Source organism: Candidozyma duobushaemuli (genome assembly GCF_002926085.2).
Source record: "Candidozyma duobushaemuli strain B09383 chromosome Unknown D_B09383, whole genome shotgun sequence".
NCBI lineage: Eukaryota > Fungi > Ascomycota > Pichiomycetes > Serinales > Metschnikowiaceae > Candidozyma > Candidozyma duobushaemuli.
In genome coordinates this window covers 1,256,654-1,274,473 of record NW_020289898.1, presented here as the reverse complement: position 1 = coordinate 1,274,473, position 17,820 = coordinate 1,256,654, and the positions used below count along the sequence as shown (strand labels likewise).

At 47.4% G+C, this 17,820-nt stretch overlaps 8 protein-coding genes across 8 annotated transcripts; 2 read left to right on the top strand and 6 right to left on the bottom strand. All coding sequences in view use genetic code 12, as the record gives it.

Annotated features, from left to right (window-relative positions):
• Positions 1–21: 21 nt before the first annotated feature.
• Positions 22–2,253, bottom strand: EXO84 (exocyst subunit; the record flags this gene model as incomplete). Its single annotated transcript, XM_025482593.1, has 1 exon — positions 22–2,253. One exon carries the CDS (start codon positions 2,251–2,253, stop codon positions 22–24), a length of 2,232 nt encoding a protein of 743 aa, XP_025337211.1.
• Positions 2,254–2,718: 465 nt separating this feature from the next.
• CXQ87_004142 (uncharacterized protein) lies at positions 2,719–4,392 on the top strand (the record flags this gene model as incomplete). Its single annotated transcript, XM_025482592.1, has 1 exon — positions 2,719–4,392. The coding sequence occupies one exon, from the start codon at positions 2,719–2,721 to the stop codon at positions 4,390–4,392; it is 1,674 nt and encodes a 557-aa protein (XP_025337210.1).
• A 51-nt stretch (positions 4,393–4,443) lies between these two features.
• Positions 4,444–4,859, bottom strand: CXQ87_004141 (uncharacterized protein; the record flags this gene model as incomplete). Its single annotated transcript, XM_025482591.1, has 2 exons — positions 4,444–4,780; positions 4,828–4,859. The coding sequence occupies 2 exons, from the start codon at positions 4,857–4,859 to the stop codon at positions 4,444–4,446; spliced, it is 369 nt and encodes a 122-aa protein (XP_025337209.1).
• Positions 4,860–5,071: 212 nt separating this feature from the next.
• CXQ87_004140 (uncharacterized protein) lies at positions 5,072–5,779 on the bottom strand (the record flags this gene model as incomplete). Its single annotated transcript, XM_025482590.1, has 1 exon — positions 5,072–5,779. The coding sequence occupies one exon, from the start codon at positions 5,777–5,779 to the stop codon at positions 5,072–5,074; it is 708 nt and encodes a 235-aa protein (XP_025337208.1).
• A 112-nt stretch (positions 5,780–5,891) lies between these two features.
• CXQ87_004139 (TFIIH/NER complex subunit) lies at positions 5,892–7,022 on the bottom strand (the record flags this gene model as incomplete). The annotated part of the gene is made up of 1 exon (XM_025482589.1): positions 5,892–7,022. One exon carries the CDS (start codon positions 7,020–7,022, stop codon positions 5,892–5,894), a length of 1,131 nt encoding a protein of 376 aa, XP_025337207.1.
• Positions 7,023–7,301: 279 nt separating this feature from the next.
• VPS15 (ubiquitin-binding serine/threonine protein kinase) lies at positions 7,302–12,482 on the bottom strand (the record flags this gene model as incomplete). The annotated part of the gene is made up of 3 exons (XM_025482588.1): positions 7,302–7,699; positions 7,750–7,825; positions 8,118–12,482. The coding sequence occupies 3 exons, from the start codon at positions 12,480–12,482 to the stop codon at positions 7,302–7,304; spliced, it is 4,839 nt and encodes a 1,612-aa protein (XP_025337206.1).
• Positions 12,483–12,672: 190 nt separating this feature from the next.
• Positions 12,673–13,770, bottom strand: CXQ87_004137 (uncharacterized protein; the record flags this gene model as incomplete). Its single annotated transcript, XM_025482587.1, has 1 exon — positions 12,673–13,770. One exon carries the CDS (start codon positions 13,768–13,770, stop codon positions 12,673–12,675), a length of 1,098 nt encoding a protein of 365 aa, XP_025337205.1.
• Positions 13,771–16,102: 2,332 nt separating this feature from the next.
• Positions 16,103–17,812, top strand: CXQ87_004136 (uncharacterized protein; the record flags this gene model as incomplete). Its single annotated transcript, XM_025482586.1, has 1 exon — positions 16,103–17,812. One exon carries the CDS (start codon positions 16,103–16,105, stop codon positions 17,810–17,812), a length of 1,710 nt encoding a protein of 569 aa, XP_025337204.1.
• Between the last annotated feature and the right edge of the window lie 8 nt (positions 17,813–17,820).

The following is a 17,820-nucleotide window of genomic DNA, read 5'->3' as shown; positions in this document are numbered from 1 at the left end:
TTATTTAATGGCATAATGCATTTATTGAGCCTTAGGCTGGCAGTGTAGAATGTCTTCGAAAAGATAGTCCACATTGAGACCCTCATCCTTCAAGAACGAGAGTTGCGGTAATATGATAGCCAAGAGTTCTTTGTAGTGTTGGTCGTCCTTGACATACCAAATCTTGCCCTCCTTAAAAAGCAACGTTTCTTCTGCATGCTTTTTGATGATGTCCACCAAACGGGACATTTCTGAAATGCACCAGGTAATGAACCCACTGGAGTCGAGGTTGCCATGTCTGGAGTCATGAAGCAAGCCCTCGATACACTCGCCATATATCTGCAACGCCCGGCGTATGATCAGAACGTATATGATGGTTAAGTTTGCAAGGTAGTTGATGATATCAACCTTAGTTGACCCGTGAGCGTTGGATATGAGCTTACCCACAGTCTTTGACAAGTGAGCAGATAATGCCTCCAAGATGGCCGAAATACCCTCACTTTGCATATCGAATTGCGAGTAGTAGCTGAGAAGCTCTGAGATGGTCTCGTTTGTGTATGTCAGAATGTTATGCTGCAAGTCAAATTGAAGGTTTTGCTGAATCTTAAAACGTCTGTTGCCCAACTTGAGCTTCACCACATCCACAAGAATTCTCAATTCTTCTAGAGCACCATCGTCTTCTTTTGACTTGAAGCCAGCAACACGCATGACAATGCTGGCGACCTTCTGGTCGATTATCGTCATGAGCTGCGTGGCTTGCGAGTAGTTATTATGAGCGAGATCGACATCCACCTCATCAAGTTTGTCCTCTGCATTTTTAAGCTCCAAGAAAAGCCTCTGAGGCAGCTTATCGCTTCCAGGTCTCTTGATACCTGCTTCTTTATTGTAGTCGTGTGACCGGTTTCTGGAATGCACTCTGGCAGAAATATCCTGTAAGATAACGTCATTACTGTGTCTTTGTCCGCTTGTACGTCTGTTGAAGCCGACTTCCTCCGTTGACCCACTTCTTGAGTGTCCTTGAAGGCCTGATGAGCGAAGAGACTCGCGCAAATTACGCAGCTCCAGCTTGTCATCGTGTAGACTGGCAGAACTACTATTAAGACCGTAGCCAAATTCACCGCTAGCCCGAACGTTTTTGGGCTCTTCATCCTCAATCATCTTGTTCCTTTGAGCGAGCTCAGCCTTACCCTTATGGTAGGCATTCATGACTCGCGTGAAATGGTCATAACGATCGGTTTGGTAGACGTAGCTGAATGAAGGAGCTCGAAGGTTGATGACATGTATCTTTTCTCCTTTGCTCGAAACTTGAGATGGAGCTTGAATCTCAGATATGTCCACCAGTTGGAGGGGCCAGCAGTAGATGGCCTGAAGACGCTTGGAGCTTCCTTCCTGAGGCAGTTTCCTCGTTGCCACCATCACCAAGTCGTTGAGCAAGAACAAGTGAATAGGCCTGCTTGGTTTCCACGTACCAATGTTGATTTCGTGCCAGCGACCACTCTCAGCGAGAACGTGTCTGCCAGGAATTGCCTGGATGTATTTTTGAGCACCGTCAACGTGCTTGAAGAGTGATTGCAACTCAGTTGCCCACATCTTTTGAAGCACCAAGACAGATGACCTGTCCTTCTTTTTGTTTGGCACATCTAAGGATCCACCATTGTAGCCCTGGTTCTTGGGAGCCTCCTGCTCGATAGCAAGTCTTCTCTCGGCGGCTTCGGCGAATTCAGCCAAAATCTGGTAGAGCTCTTTCGTCGATACTCGAAGTGTGACCAATTCCTCCTGGGTGACCCGAAGGTCGTCGGTCAATTGCAATATGTTCTTCTGGTTGGTGTTGATTCTGCTCTTGATGTCCGCATCCAAACTATTGTTCTGCGCAAGCAAGGACTTGTAGAAATCGTCAATTACCGTCACGTCCTTGTCGTGGAGCTCAGTCTTGATGATCTGAACGATATCGTCTTCGTTGGACGATCTCCTAGGAGCAGCGAAGCTTCTGACCAGCCCTACGTCCGAATTGTTTGTTCCTGTTCGGTACATTGCTGCTCCAGGCACCGGAGGCATCATTGAAGGGTCAAACGGCACCGCTGCCGATGCCTGGATCGACATTCGCCGGTTGTGTCTTCTATTGGAAGCGGCTGTTTTCGGCACTTGAAGGGAAGTACCATATGGGTCGTTTTCAGCCGAATTTTGGGACACGTTGGCATTGGCGTATGGGTTTGCCGGAGCCTTGCCCCCTCCCATATGCCATGGTGCCCTGCTTTTTCTGTTCAGCTTGTCCATACTGAAGAGTACACTTTGGTGGTTGTGTAGATAGTAGGACTTGACCAAGCCGGGCGTGTCTGCCACGAAACCGGCAAAACCGCCTGAAATTTGATGAAAAGTTGGTTTGGGGTTATTTTTGTGGTAAGTTTTGCCTTGGTTTGATTTTATTTCATATTTATGGCCATTTGGATTTTTGGCATGTGCCTCGTCTATTTCCACTGGAAAGACAGCTTGAGGCTGGTAATGTTTAGTGCGACCAAAAGTCGAGAACCATTGCAACGAAAAGATGAAAAAATGATCATACATGGCTATTCTGAAAAACTTTTATTTTGAAGACGCATAAAACATAATATCTATATTCCGTAGGTTTTTCAAAACCAAAAGGCCCCTATAAACACTAAAATAACGTTACACCGTCTGTGGGCTGGTTACTCCTGCACCAGCCAGTAAAACTTCATCTTCAACTACACCTTCTCCCCACGAATGTCCCTTACGAGTTTGGAACTAAACTACCTCATCTGGAGGTACCTTCAGGAAAGTGGGTTCGAGCTAGCGGCGTACGCCCTACAACAGAGCTCCCAGTGCCTTGAATATGAACACGACAAGAACAAGTTGATAGACGCCATAGAACCTGGCTGTTTGGTCAATCTTGTGCAGAAAGGCATCCTTTACACCTTCGTCGAGGACGCTGCTGAGGGCAAAAATGAACGCATCTCTCTCGTGAACGCTATATTGAAGGAGAACGAAAGCCGTGTGGACAGTCTAGAGAAGGACTCACTGCGATTCACCCTAAAGAAGGACACCGTTGAAAACGGCTCAAACGATGTGGATATGGACGAGCTGACCGTTAGCAACGGAAAGGGTGAAGAGACTGAAGAAAAAGAGGAGGAGCCCGAGATTATCGAATTCTCGACAAAGCTTCTAGAGCCGTCTACTCGGTTTACGAGCTCGCTAGCAGCTGAATACCATCCTACCTCCCCTGTGCTAGCTTACGGCTGTGACGACTCTACGGCCAAAATCCTTGCCTTCGAAAACGGCGCTATTGCTGAAACTGTAACGCTAAACTACCCACCGCTCATAAACGGCAGCGACGACACTCCTTTACCCAACGAAATCACTACAATCTCCTGGGCGCCTCTAGGCACCATGGTGCTCACAGCAGGCGTGAACGGCGAAATCAGAGCATGGACGCCAGACGGAAAACTCAAGAATATTGTAAATACGCCAGTGGACTCCACGAAGGTGGCTGCACCTCTTCACACAGTTTCCTGGAGCCCGCGTGGTCAGTTTGTGCTTACCATTGATACTACAGGAATTGTACGTATATGGGAAGGAGACAACCTTACGCCGATTCAGGAGCTCCGAAGTCACGAGAATGTTGGCTCTGGTTGTCTTGAGGCGTGCTGGGTCAGCGAAAACAAGTTTGCCCTAGCAACGTCAAAGAATGCCATCAAAATTAATACGGTCAATCCTCAGGCACCATTTGGCTCTGCTGAATCCGTTGTTACAGTGGGTCTCGTTGCCGGTCACAATAATCCAATCACCAACCTTACATTCAGCCCAGTTTCCAAGCTCCTAGCGTCCTCCTCCGACGTCGACTACGCCATCAAGGTGTGGAACAGCCTGTCTTCCCGAGATGCATTGGAGCTCAACGTGGCCAGCGAAAATGATGCCGACATCAGTTACCACACATCACCTATAATCGGCCTCCACTGGCTCACAGGACCCAATGACGTCCAAGGCAACGAGTTGCTCTCCGTGTCTATGGATGGTGTGGTTAATGTGTGGGACGCTTTCACAGGAGAAGCCATCAAAAGCACTAATATATTTAAGAGTCCCGAAAGTTACCACTTTGGTGAACACAATGCCATCGACACCAGCAATCCCTTAATATTCGCCAGTGCCGTGTCTCACGACGCCCGCTTCTTGGCCATTGGAGACGATACTGGCAATGTGACTGTATGGGACATAGCTACAAAGCGCTACAGGGGAACCGCCACCAGCCTTCGGTGTCTAGGGTTCTTTGAGTTCAAAGAGCAGGACGACGCCAAGGACGTGGGTATCTGTGATATAGCATGGGACAGCAAGGACGAGCTTCTTACGGTGTGCTACAAAGGTAGCGAGAGCATTGTGCTCAAGTGGAACGGTTACGAGTAATCGAACCTGTAACTTGTATTATTATGTATTTATAGCGACGGAACAAGTGACTCAACTAGTAGCCTCCGAAACCACCGAAGACACAGTCTCGGCAGCCTTAGAAAGAGCAGACTTCTTGATCTGAGGGTTGGTGCCTGGAAAGAAAAGGTCGAGGTAGCAGGTCAGCAAGGACACCAAGGCAAACACCAATCTCAACAAAGGAGGCTGAGAACCAGCTTGAGCATCCTCCTCTGGCTTGTTGATTGGCTCAGACAAGTAAGACTGAAGGGCCAAAAAGACAGCAGACCATGACATGATCTTGTTTCTCATGAACATGGCAGCCATTGGAAGAGTCTGGGAAATCATGCTTCCGGCGTCAGCTCTAGCCTTAGCTGGAACGTGGTGGTAACTGAATATTAGTAGTTATTTGGAATAGGTTGGGATTGTTATGCATACGGCACCACTAGGTCTTCTCTCTTGCGGGACATATTGTAGTAGTAGTTGTTGAAGTTTGATACTTGGAAAATGGTCGCGGCATGCATAGAAGCCAGACCGCCCTGGGTGGTGTCCAGTTTGGGCAAGATTATATCTATAAATTATTAATCGATGATGCTTATTTGATACTTTTAATTAATTGTGGTATCGCTGCACTTGACGCTAACGGTCTACCAACTTTGATGACCACGATCCAGCACGAACTCTAAGTTCTCTTCATTAAGAGATCACGCTGACCGAAATGCATGGTAACTATGGATAGTATCATATCAATGATATGCTCTGTGACCGGAGACACGTCCGACAGTTCGTCTAGCTTGGATCGTATTTTGGTTGCTTTCTTGGCCAAGTCACGGACGATGGCCATTTCCCTGTGCTCAAGATCACGATCTAGCCGAACAAAGGTTATAAAGATCCACTTGCCTAATTCATCAGGCATGCTCATCAGTAGCCACTTTGTGTAATACACTATGAGCTTGACGATGGTTGTATGGTCTAGAATCTCGAGAAAGTTTGCGTCAGGCTGCTCCGAAAACACTTTCTTCCTCCATTGAGCTGCTGAGTTGGGTATAAAGCAGTTGTAATCGAACTCGGAGCGCTCTAACCGGATTTCTCTGGCCTCTTGCAGAACCTTAAAGCTACCCATGAACTCATCCACTTTTTCCTGTGGCACAATTTGCTCCTCCTGAGAAGACGCGCTGTGACTCTCCTTTTTGGTTCTCTCCACGTAGTGGAACAGCCTATCTGCTCTGGCCTCTTCTCGGACAGACATCAAGTAGCGATACACCAGGTCATCGCTATCGATATTGTTGAGGGGAAATGCACCGTGTTGGCCAAATTCATCATCTAAAGGGCCCTGGGTGTACCGGAAGCTAGGCTCCTGGACTTTCTGGCGTTTTCTGCTGGTAGTCATGTTTGTGATAACTCGATAATAACCCCAGTCTTAATAGCGGGTTGATCACGTGACACACACATTGGGAATCTATAATCTATTCTTTGCCCCAATATGATCGTCCGAGGTCAATCTAGCTCTCTGTAGTGCTTTTGGCCTCTGAAGTCGCTGTAGATTCACCGTTTGTAACTGCAGCGCCATTTTCAACTTTCCTCTTTTTACGTGCTATGGTGGGTCCTGTAAGAAGCTTTTTCAAGAACTTTTCGTCAAACTTCGACCTACAGGTAGGACACAGGCCCAGTTCGGGGACCTTGCTCATGATACAAAGGCACACGGAACAAACGAAGCCGATATCGACGGGCTTTCCTGTGATGAAGCAGCTTGCCTTGTAGTTAACGTTCGAATTCGTTGGAAGAATAACGATCGAACGGAGAGAGGGCTCCAAGAAGTATGCAGTTGAAAGCACTTGCATTAAGCCTTGGGGCTCCTTGATATGCAAGTACACACCATTGGTTGCATCAGCCGCCTGTTGAAGATATGGAGCCTGGTGTCCTCCTAGCTTGGCCACATCCAAGGGAACCTTCATCTTTTGTGCTGCAAAAATGGAGTTCATGATAGCAATGTAATTTGACTCGTAAGTGTCGTTGGGCGTGACAATGAGGACCCTAGCATGCATCGAAGTCGTCAGGGCATTGCCTGAGTTTCCTGAGCCGCCCAGGGAATTCATTGTAGATGCCGTAGAATTAATGGCTGATGCAGTTGTGGTGGAAATCGACTGATCCACATGCAATAGACGGTTGGTATATGTCAAAGCTCGCAGTAAGGCACCCGCAACTGTGGACGTATTCTTCTCCTTCTCTCCAAGCTCTTTTGACATTCTCTCCAAAGATTCGTTTAGCTTTCTCATCACCATTTCATCAACAAGTCGAAAGTTTCTGTACATGCCTTTGTTGACCAATGTTGGCTTGTCTCCAGTGCCATCTACATCCTGTTCCTCTGACAGACTTTCAACATTAGGATGCAAAATCTCTGACCCAAACGGCAGTGACAAAATGAAACAGACTTGGTTACTGTTGTTGAGTGAAAGATGGGCGTTCAAGAAAACCAATAGAGTCTTGACTGTTTCTTGGATGGTGACTTGGTTGCGAAGAGCATACCAGGATCTGGGCGTAAGCTCGAATATAAGTGTTAGAAGCGAAGGATTGTCATTTAGTTCTTCAGGCGCAGGAAGGTCCGTGTAGATGCTATCAGCTATACTGTCCATGGATTGGGCTGGGTTATATCGGTGAGAGGGTTCAGTGCTGCTCTGACATATCTTACACCCGTACACCCATTTGCAGCCAGAGTTGTAGACCCTATTTTCAAGCCAGCCAGGTATCGTAAATCTGTAGCATTCAAAGGCATCATAAACGCCTCTCTCTTACTTGGCCTCAAACTCTACACCGCCATACCCCGTCTGTATATTGACTCTGTGAGCCACCTATCTCCCATAACCATCCGTAACCAACAACCGGAAACAAAACAAACTATTTATCCGTGACGATCACTCGCCGATATCTTCGTTCCAATCTTGAGGACGCTCGTTGATGAAACGAGACATCAATTCCTTGCACTTGGTGTCGTTCAAGTTCACCACCTCGATACCCTTCGAGCGGAGCAACTCCTCGGCACCAACAAAGTTTTCGTTTTCGCCAATAACGACTCTCTTGACGCCGTACAAGATACAAGCTCCAGAGCACATGTTGCACGGAGACAAAGTGGTGTACATGGTGCACTTCTTGTAGACGCTGCCCTTCAAACGGCCGGCTTTTTCCAAAGTGTCAATCTCACCATGCAAAGTGGCAGAGTCCTTCTGGAATCTCAGGTTGTAGCCACGGCCCAAGACAGTGCCATCCTCGTGAATGAGGGCACCTCCGATGGGGATTCCTCCAGTGTCGTAACCTGACGTTAGTATCGTGACCGGAATATTGGAGTTTCTCCGCGTTACATACTTTTTTGAGCCTCCTCAAAAGCAATTTGCATGCCCTTGGCGTCGTCGAAAGCCATTTTTGAACCGTGGTCCAAAATCTCGGAAACTTGATGAGCTTTCGCAAGACCCGGGAGACACTATTGGTGCAGTACGGGCATCATACACGGAATCGAATGTTAACCCCAGGGTCTTTCGCGCTTTGCGACACTTTGCTCTAACGGTTTTTGCGCACACGCTGCAAGTCAGCTTGTTATACCGCTCGGAGTTCGTTAACATTTTTTAGCAGGTGAGACATTCAGATATAACGGAAAATCTGAAAGGCTATCGATAGATGTTGATATTGCCGTTACGCTCCACAGCAGCCACCATCGGTTTTGCTCGCCGCAAGACTGCTAATCCTGTAATGGCATCGTACCGTGGGATGTCCGATCCTCTCTTGTTCATTTTACCCGTGCTTTGCTCGTAGGCGACGCTAAGTCTGGAATTAACTTGGGTTCTTCCAAAGTTGCTTTTGTCATGGAATAGCAGGCTGGATGCTCTGGTGTCTTGTAGGTCCCAAACTATGATGCTGCTTTCGCTAGTAGTCAGGACGAAGTATCCATCACTATGCGGGTTGACGCCGCCTCTTTGAACTAAATCAAGTGTCAGAGGGCTTTCGTCCACGGGTCTGTCAAGATCCAAGGTGAATTCTGAGAAAAGCTCATCCAAGTTCACATCCTTCTCCAGCTTCATCTCTTGAAGAGCATACTTTTTGATCCGAGGGTTGTCAGTGTTGGCGGTGTAGATTTCCCGACACTCGAAGCTGGGAATTTCCCAGACTGTAATGTCAGCATCCCTCAGTCCACCAATCATTGCAAAATAGCTATTACTGTTAGGCTTTTCCGTGAGCCTGTTGCTGCTGGGAACCAGGATTAGCTTCCGAATGGCGCACTTCTGAACCGTAGAGCTATCAATCGTGACCCTCCAGGATTTCACGAGTACAAGGAAGCGGAGGTCCCAGAGACACAAGATGCCATCTGTTGTGCCAACAAGAACCCACGTACCATTCTTCGAAAAAAGGAAGGATGATGGCACACCATGGATGAGTGGATTCTGAACTTCAAAGAATATCTCCAGGGTGATGATGTCGATGGCGACGACCATGCAGCCGCTTGTGACCGCCACACAGAGAGATCGGTCGTTCGTCATGGCAAAATGTAAACTCGTAGCAAATCCATCCTTCAAGTCCGTGCTGCGAATCTTGAAAAGCCTCGTGTACTTCGTGATCTTCTTTGCTTTATTCCTTGCTACTATCACACGGAACAAGCGAATCTTACCATCAGCGGTGGAAACAGCGAATACGAAACGATGGGGAAGAAAGACTATGTCCGTGACAGCGCTCTTCAAATCGACGACTAGACTAGCACTCTTGGACATGGTGTTCTTCTCCAATTTGCTTGCATCCCAAACCTTAACTTTTCCATCCTCTGAACCAGTGACGAAAAAATCTGAAGTTGGACAAGCCACAATTTTAGTGATGATTTCGTGTGAGCTTGGGTCGCTCTTAGCATTGATCAGAGTTACTAGTATACCTTGTAGATTCAATTCAGGCAAGGCCGCAGCTTCACCACTGCTTTTGATCACAGAACCAAAGTCAGCAAAATCATCAAGTGACGGGCCGAAAGAAAGGTTTCGAAGGTATTCAGAAATGTGAGGATTGGCATCATGGTAGTTGTGTCTCATAGAGGCAGAAATGACACTAGATGACCCAGCACCGAAAACTTTGTGTATCAGGTACGCGTCTCGAGTTGGCTGATGGCGATGGTGATGATGATGAGACTTGTGAGCTCCAATACCATCGCTGTGACTTATTTCGAGCTCACCGAAAACGTTGGCTGCCACTGTCTGCGATGATGCCCTTGCTTTCTGAGTGCTGGAGAAAAACAATCCTTTACCTTCGTTAGCAGAGCGGATGGAGCCAGTCTCCTTGACATCAGGAGCAGCTATGCTTTCTATGGTCTTCGCGTGGCTGTCTATAGGTTCAGTCTTGAAACATATGTCGAAAAAGACATTGATAGGTGGTACGTTAACTTTCGCCGCCATGTTGTACTCCTCCAGACTATTGCTGGAAGCATGGAGTTTTGAGCGATTAAGACTGATGAAATGATCTTTTAAAGCAAACACCTTCCAAAGGTCCTTCTCCTCCATGCCGACTGATTTAAGCTTGAGAATCCATTGCTTGTCTTCGGATGACAACGCAATATCACTCAGTCTCTTGCTTTCACCAATTGAACTGCTGGTGGAGTGAGGAACATAAACTGACTTTCCCATATCCTTAGAGTAAGACACCAACTTCCTTCTTCCGTTCATTTGGTTGATAGCGGAAAAATTGGTTTGTTTCCAAAATAGTGACTTACCTGTTGCATTTGACGACCAAATGAGGGCGGTCTCGTAAACCTGCTTCAGAAGTGACTTGGTGACGCAAGGATATAACGTTTGCCAATTGATGACAGAAATGTCATAAGATAAATAACTTTTGATGATGGGGTATAAGAAGCAGAACCTGTCGGCATTCAGAAGATTGTCACTTACCACCAAAATAATATTGAGGACGGATTGCCGGATCCATTCATTTGGTTGAAGAAGTAGTATGGAGCAGTTGGTTAGCACCTCTTTGTAGATGGACAATGCATTGAATTCGGAAGCTGGATTGATAAGCTTCTCTTTCAAGAAATGATGGAAGATTTCAAGAATCTTGAGAACGACTGACAGCTCGTGATCTCCAAGCGTCTGAAAAAGCAAAGGGAGTAAGTATTGCTCGAAAGCTAATGTACCGATAAAAGGCCCTATTCTGATAATGGAGGATAAAAATGCAAGACGCAATTGGTAGCTGGGATCATTCAAGTAAGTAATCAAATGCGGAAGAATTAAGTCATTCGTCTTGTCTGCTCCAAAAAATTCACAGAGCGGTAAAATCTCATTCACCAAGCCTATGCGGACAGCGACATCTGAATCGGTAAGAAGGGCCTCGGTGAGATCTTTGAAGTCTGTAAGTGATCGCTGCCTTATCGAGTCCAGTTCAGGAGCGGCTTCCCCGTTGCCCACTTCTGATGCAAATTGAGTAGTGCTTGAGCGGTATTGCCTCGTGCTGAGAGTAAACCTCTCAGATACCGATGCCAAATAGGGAAGACATGTAGCAAGCGTTAAGCGAAGGTATCTCACTTCCTCCTTGTGAGCTGAACTGAGAAATGCAATGCTTTTCAAGAGTGGTGATAAATACTCCGTGAAAAGTTGAGAATTAATGGCGTTGATGGAAACACAACTTTCAAGCAAATTTGTAGCTGCCAAAAGTGCAACGCAAGGAACTCTCGTAGAAAGACTGGTGTGTGGCGGGAAATTGTTGCCATCATTCATGGTATATGTAGCCTGAGAAAAACCAGTCTCCTCCAAGAATTCATCTATTAAGCTGCAGATGTAGGGAAGCGCTCTGTCAAGCTTAGCATAATCGCTAATTCTTTCAGAAAGCGCCAAGATGATTTCACAGGCCTTAACTTTATTACCCGGGCGTTTGAGTGTGCCCAAAAGAGAGCACACAGTGTTCAACAAGATCAACGCTCCAGCCTCCTCCTGCTCAACCTTACGTATGGTGTAGTCTTCAGGAAGACCTCCCAAATTTATCTTCAAGACTGGGCCGGTGTAACGCACTGGAGGTGTATCAGAATCGTAGGAAAACAGGAGAGCTCTTGTGATATCCTCAAATGAGTCGTAAATCATCTCCAATCTGGAATCACTAGGCGAAACGTAGTCGCTGTTTTCTGCTACCACATGAAGCTCGGCGTTGTTGATGTCACACATGAACTTGTACAAGTAGTCGTAGAAGTATTCTGGGAAAAGAGACCCTCTGTACTCGTCAAGAAGATCATGAGCCAGCGAGCGATCAGAAGGCTCAATACTTATCAACGTGTTTACCAATTGACGCACTTTGCTATCCGAAATGCTCGAGATGTTGGGCTCCAACTCGCCTTTCTTGAATTTGAACAAGTCAGACAAAGTAAAGGTTGGCTCACCGTCATTATAAAGCTCTGCAATAACGCAACCCGCTGAAAATAAGTCCATTGAGCTGGTGAGCACAGACTGTGCCGGTGCTTTCTCCTGGTAAAACCGCTCTGGGGCTAAGTAGCACGTTCTTCTGTTAGAGCTGTCGAAGTAAAACACAAACTCACTTGGGTTGTCGCCAGGAAGATGCACCGGCTTGATGTGACTTGAGAAATCTGAAAGAACTAGCCAATTGGAGGACGACACGAGTAGGTTCTCAGTCTTGATGTCGCCATGGCATATGTGTAGCTGGTCATGGAGCAATTGCAAAGTATTGAGGAGCTGGAAAGCAATCCATGCTTTCTCAACAGGTACAAGAAAAGGTCGTAGTGAAAGACGGTCGTATAAGTTGGACTTGACGAGCTGTCTGATCATGTAACCTGCCAGGTCAGTTTCGATTATTCTATGCCAGGGCTGCACATTTGGATGGGATGATAAAAGCAGTGCCTCTTTTCCTAAAAGCTCAGCAGTATCTGGAAGTTTGATACCCACGGCAGGTGGTTTTATGAATACTTTGATCACCACGAGTGTGTGGTCGGTTGTGTCATATGCTCTGATGGTTTTGAGGAATCGACTATCGTTAAGTACATCAAGGAAGGTGAAGCCGGGTAATACATCCACATAGGCTCTAAGAGCCACCGTGTGTGCTTGTGGTGCCAAAAGGGAGAGACTTACACCCATATTGATGATGGTGTAGGTGAGTATTTACTACTACATAACTGTGCTGATAGACTGCAGGCAGGTGCACACCTACCTAGACCAGGACCCCTCCAGAACACCGGATTGTTGAATGGTAGCAAGCTAGAATCACCCGTGGATGATTACTTTTGCCATAAATAATTTGTTTTACAAGGCAGGCGAGGAGGCAGGGTTACCTGCGCTGGTGGGACTCCATTTCCTCGTCTGAGCCCAACTCGAAGGAGTCAAACCGACGCAATCCCAAGGTCTCTTCGGTGTCGTACTCGCCTCTGTTCATTTGCATGGATCTTCTCATCGAGGAGAAACCGCCCACGCCGTTATCTAAGGGTCCCATGTCCTTGCCCTGGTGCACACCGAAAATCTCCTTGTCAAAACCACCGTGCTCCTTGCGGGAGATGTTGAGGAGGTAGACGCCGGAGAAGATAACCAAAAATCCAATCAAGAGGGAAATCACGTTGACGGCAGATGTGGTGTTGAAGCCCTTGAACAAGATGAACGAGGCCACAAGCGTGCAAGTGGTGAAAGTCACGTAGTAAAGCGGGTTGACGATGGAAGTGTCGAACTGGTCAAGGGCCTTATTAAAGTAGTTCATTTGCGTGAGGATGCAGACAACCACGACGCCGATGAACACGTAGGTGGACATGTGAGTGAACTGGTTATTGCCTGCAAAGGTCAACTTGAGGGCAATACCAAAGGCCTTGATGGACATGACGGAGATGGAGCCCACACTCAGGCAGATGGAGATGTAGATCATGGGGTTTGTGTGGCCGTACTTGGGCACGATCTTGTAAATGGTGAACAACGAGTAGACAGTGACCAAGAAGGAGTAGAAGAGGAACCCCGCCAGGGTGGCGTAGTTCAAGATCTCGTCGACGGTCTCGACCTCCTTGTCTGGAGGAGCGTGCAACACAATGATGACGGAGCCCATGAGGCAGATGGCACAGCCCATTCTGCCCAAAACACCCAACTCTTCTTTCAAGAAGATGGCGGCCAAAACAGCGCCAATAATGACAGAAAGCGCCCCCAACGGCGTCACCAAAATAGCAGGCGCAAACGTGTAAGCAGCGAAATTCGCCACCTCACCAACAGCCATGGTGATGATGCCAGCCCACCAGATGGGGTTTTGAAGATACTGGTGGGAGTTTGCGTTGTCGGTGCCCGATTTGTTGGACGTGTCCATGAGGCCCTTTTTTGTGATGATGAAGGAGGTGCCGATCGCCAACGACGACAGCATTGCGAGCGCAAGCCCGATGTATTTGTCGTCGACCATGGTGTTGGAGTAGTTGTTCAGTGGAGATGCAGCGTAGCGAGCATAAGTCACAACGGGAAGGAATCAACACACCAGGCGTGTTTGGGCGACGGGTGAGAAAAAAAAAGTGGGTGTTTTTGAATATGGGGGAATTGGAGGGGGAAGTGGTTTTGGAGGTGTTTTTCGGTGATTTTGTTTTTTGACACGGGATTTGGTGGAATTGGTGGAATTGGTGGGTGGGTTAGTTCTGGAGGATGTAGAGACTGACGCGGCAGACCCTTATAGAGTTAGTGGAGGGAATGATGATTGAAAAATACAGATGTGGTAATAGATAGCTGGAGGTAGGATTCTAACGTTGTTTTATTTGAAATTTGATGAAGAATCAGATGGAGTTAGAGGGAGATGGCATGGCTAGACTGATGAAGCAGGACACACCAACCTATTACATATACCATAGACTTTTAGCACGAAAATTTTCAAGATTTCTACTGAATTGTCAATTAATCGGACTATGCCTAGAGAATCACTCATTTTAATGGACTTCCTCGGATTCTTCCCTGACCTTTTGGCGACGTGTCTCAGTGTGGAATGGCTGCAAAATACTGGCCAGCTGCGCCCTCATGCACCTTCCAGGCTTCACTCACATCGATACCACTCAACTAAAGTTCAGCAACTATTTTCGTATTTCCTTAAAACCTACTTTTTGCTTCCTCCTCCGCCAAATTCAAAAATGTGCTGTCACGGCGGCTAACCGCAAGGCTGTGCAGCGGACCACGAGGTGCAATGTTCCAGACGAGGCTGTGGGAGTAGCACAACAGACGATGATAAACGAGAGAAGTCTCAATCAAGAAAAAAGGCATACTTTGCTGTTGACGACAAACAACTCAAAAAAAAAAAAAAAAAAAAAAAAAAAAAAAAGAATCATGAACAATGCAGTTAATGGCCTGTTGTTCTTCAGCTAGTCCGTAGACTGAGGTTGCACAGGGTAACTAAAAACACCAGATCAAAAGAGTGTCAATAAATCCACGTACACCACTTTCCAACCATCTCAGATTCCATTTCAACAGACACCATCCTCGAAGCCTCTGCACTAAATCCCTACACCCTGGGACATCTAGACCATGAATCCAGGCTTAGTGTGAACTCCCGTGATTCACATATCTTGCAGTCGGACCCCTCAAACCAGACATTTGTCGTGTAATGCTACGACATGTCTGCCGAAGCAAGCAGATGCACCGTAGCTCGAGCCATCACATTTCGATCACGAAGAGTAATAACAAGAAGAAGGAGAAGAAGAAGAAGAAGAAGAAGAAGAAGAAGAAGAATTGCAAAATAACAAAACAGCGAAATCGCTGGCTTTTATACTTTGAGGGTCTCCGTATCGGTCCACCGCACCGTTGAGGCTGCCGCTGTTGCAGATATTATCTACGATCTTGCGAGCTTAAGAGACAGCGGCATGTCAGTCTTAAAAGCAAATATCTTCGAAAAACCCTTTTTTTTTTCTTAGGTTCCCGCTCTTTTTCAATTTCCTCCATCCTTCAACATCCCGTGATTTCTTATCTTTCGGTTTGTGTAACTCCGACAGCCCTGTATCCCTTGCCACTATGGCGTCTCCCCTGAGTTGCCTTATCAGCCGCATGGTGTCAAACAGCCGCAACAAGAGACAAGCGATAGAAAGTCAAAAACTTCGGACTTCAAAACCATGAAAGTTCAACCGTATATAACACTAAAAGAGCCACCCGGTATCGGAGAAAGTGCCCAGTCAGTAAGGCCGAGTCGGTGAGGCCGAGTCGGTTGGCTGCGAATAGATAAGGATGGTCCAGGTAGCCGAGACTCCATCGTTCTTCCGAAATCGGCCTTTTTTCTGAAATTCGCCAAATCCATGTAAATCTTCTTCTCCCTTGAAAAACCTTCTCAGTCACCCTCCGAGCTACCTTATCGCCCCAATTGGAACTCCGAAGCAGCCACAGTGGACCAGATATCAGACACGCCACCCACGCATAAGCCAAATACACAAAACATAAAAAACCCGTATCCCTGAATATCTTTTTGCTTTTCTTTTACTAAATCAAACTTTTTTTAATCCATCCCGTCACGCTCCAAGGGTTCTTTCAATCCACGTCACGACACCAACATTTCTCGAGCCCCCCTCCCATACCGGCCCCGCGTGCTCCTTATCAAACCCCTCCAAGCAACACCTCAGAACAGTTGCAAACAAAGGGTCCTTCTTTCTAATCCTCCGAGGCCACGCAAAACAAACGCCATTTTGCAGAACAAGACTTTTCCTGAATCCCAAAGAAAGTTTCTTCTTCACCTTCCTCCCTCCGTCTTATCTGAATAGCCAGCCTCCACAATGAACCTGGAGAACCAGGAGAACTCGGCGTCGCTGGGAAAGCTCCTTGAGCTGCACGCCTCCATCTACAATGCCCTCACAAACCCAGATCTCGATGTCAATATCCCCAATTCTCCTGGTCCCATGGACCTGAGACTCACATCCACCTTCCTGCTGTGGCAGAACCTCCACCTTCCTGAATCCGTGACACGTCTGTTGTTTGCAGCTCGCTCCAGCGGATCTCCAAGCTCCTTCAGACCGCTGCTGCTGATTTTGCTGTCGGAGGACGAAAGCATGGTGCTCGTGCCCCTGGCCAAAGGTCTGGTGATGGTCTTTGAGACTGACGAGGAGTCCGAGGCAGAAGAGCTTCCAGAAATGCCCAAGAAGTACGGCTCGTGCCCACAGTTTAACGACGACGACTCCACGTTGACCGAGGAGAGGCCAGAACGCAAGATAGCCCTCCCCCTGAATCCCTCCTTCATCATGCCCAAGATTTCCTTATCTGATCCACAGCACCGCTACCGCCTCACCATCGTCACCTCTGGCAACAGCAACATGAAGAGCCAGACGCTGAAGCTCACTGCTTTCTTCAGAGACGCATTTGGCCTGTTGATGCAGCGCATCCAGATCTCTCACTTGGCGGTCTCAAGCAAACCGCTGAAGCTCGATGTGTCCATGCTTCAGTCTTCAGATTTGGTGTTTATTGTCAATGACGGCACTATGGCCATCCCTGAGGTTCTTTTAGCCGCCGCTGAGGGCCAGAAAGATCTCCCAAAGCTCACCATAATTAACATTGTCACCACCAACTATTTCGTCAATCTTGTCGACTTGATCTCCGCCTGGCGGCCCTTCCAAATCTGGAAATGTCCTTCTTTGTACAGCGACACGTTCCTTACGAGAATCAAGAGCTTCGTGGAAGACGAGCTCCTCGACACTTCTGGCGGCCGGTACGCCAAGGAGTTCGAAGCACACAAGAAGAAGCACCAGCGTGGAGAGACGGCTGATGATAATGTCGTGGATGGAGAAGCCCTCAATGCCTCCAATTCCATGTATGACAGCTTGGTAAGGCCTAGCAAGCCATACTACAAGGGCATCGAGCGGCAGATTCGTTCTGAGCTTCTGATGTCCCAAAGCTTCAGCAACACAGACCCGTTGAGGCTCTCCTCGGACGCACACAGCTTTGCACACATTTATCGTATCGCCAAGGCTCTCTTGGGTATTCACAACTCCAGCGACGATTCACAGCTCCAGCGTGTGGGCGGCTCTCAAAGCCTCACTTCTTGGATCTGGTCTTTAGTGCCTGCCAGGAACGTATGGCTAATTTGCAGCTTTTCCATGGGTCTTGGAGTTGGAGTGACTGTGGCCAGTGGTGCGGCTAGTGTGTTTGCCGTTTATTTCTACGATTCAGCTAAGGTTTACGCTTCGGCTGCATGCGAGAAGATACTTCATAAGGTATCAACGCCACGGGTTCCACTGAATGTGGTTGCAGAGGTTAAGTCGTTGGACAAGTTTGCAGAAGCGTTTGGTAACAGCATCGTGAGCTGGACTCACGGTGTCATCGATGCAACTATGAGCTTGTTAGATACAAAGTTCGTCTCCGACATGTTGGTTTGGCTCAACACATACGTTCAGAATGTCAAATCACTCAGCTCGGTAGCTATGGCGGCCGCACAGAATGGAGTCGAGAAAACCATACGGCTCTTCTCTAGTGCCATCAACATCATGCCATAGCGATATTA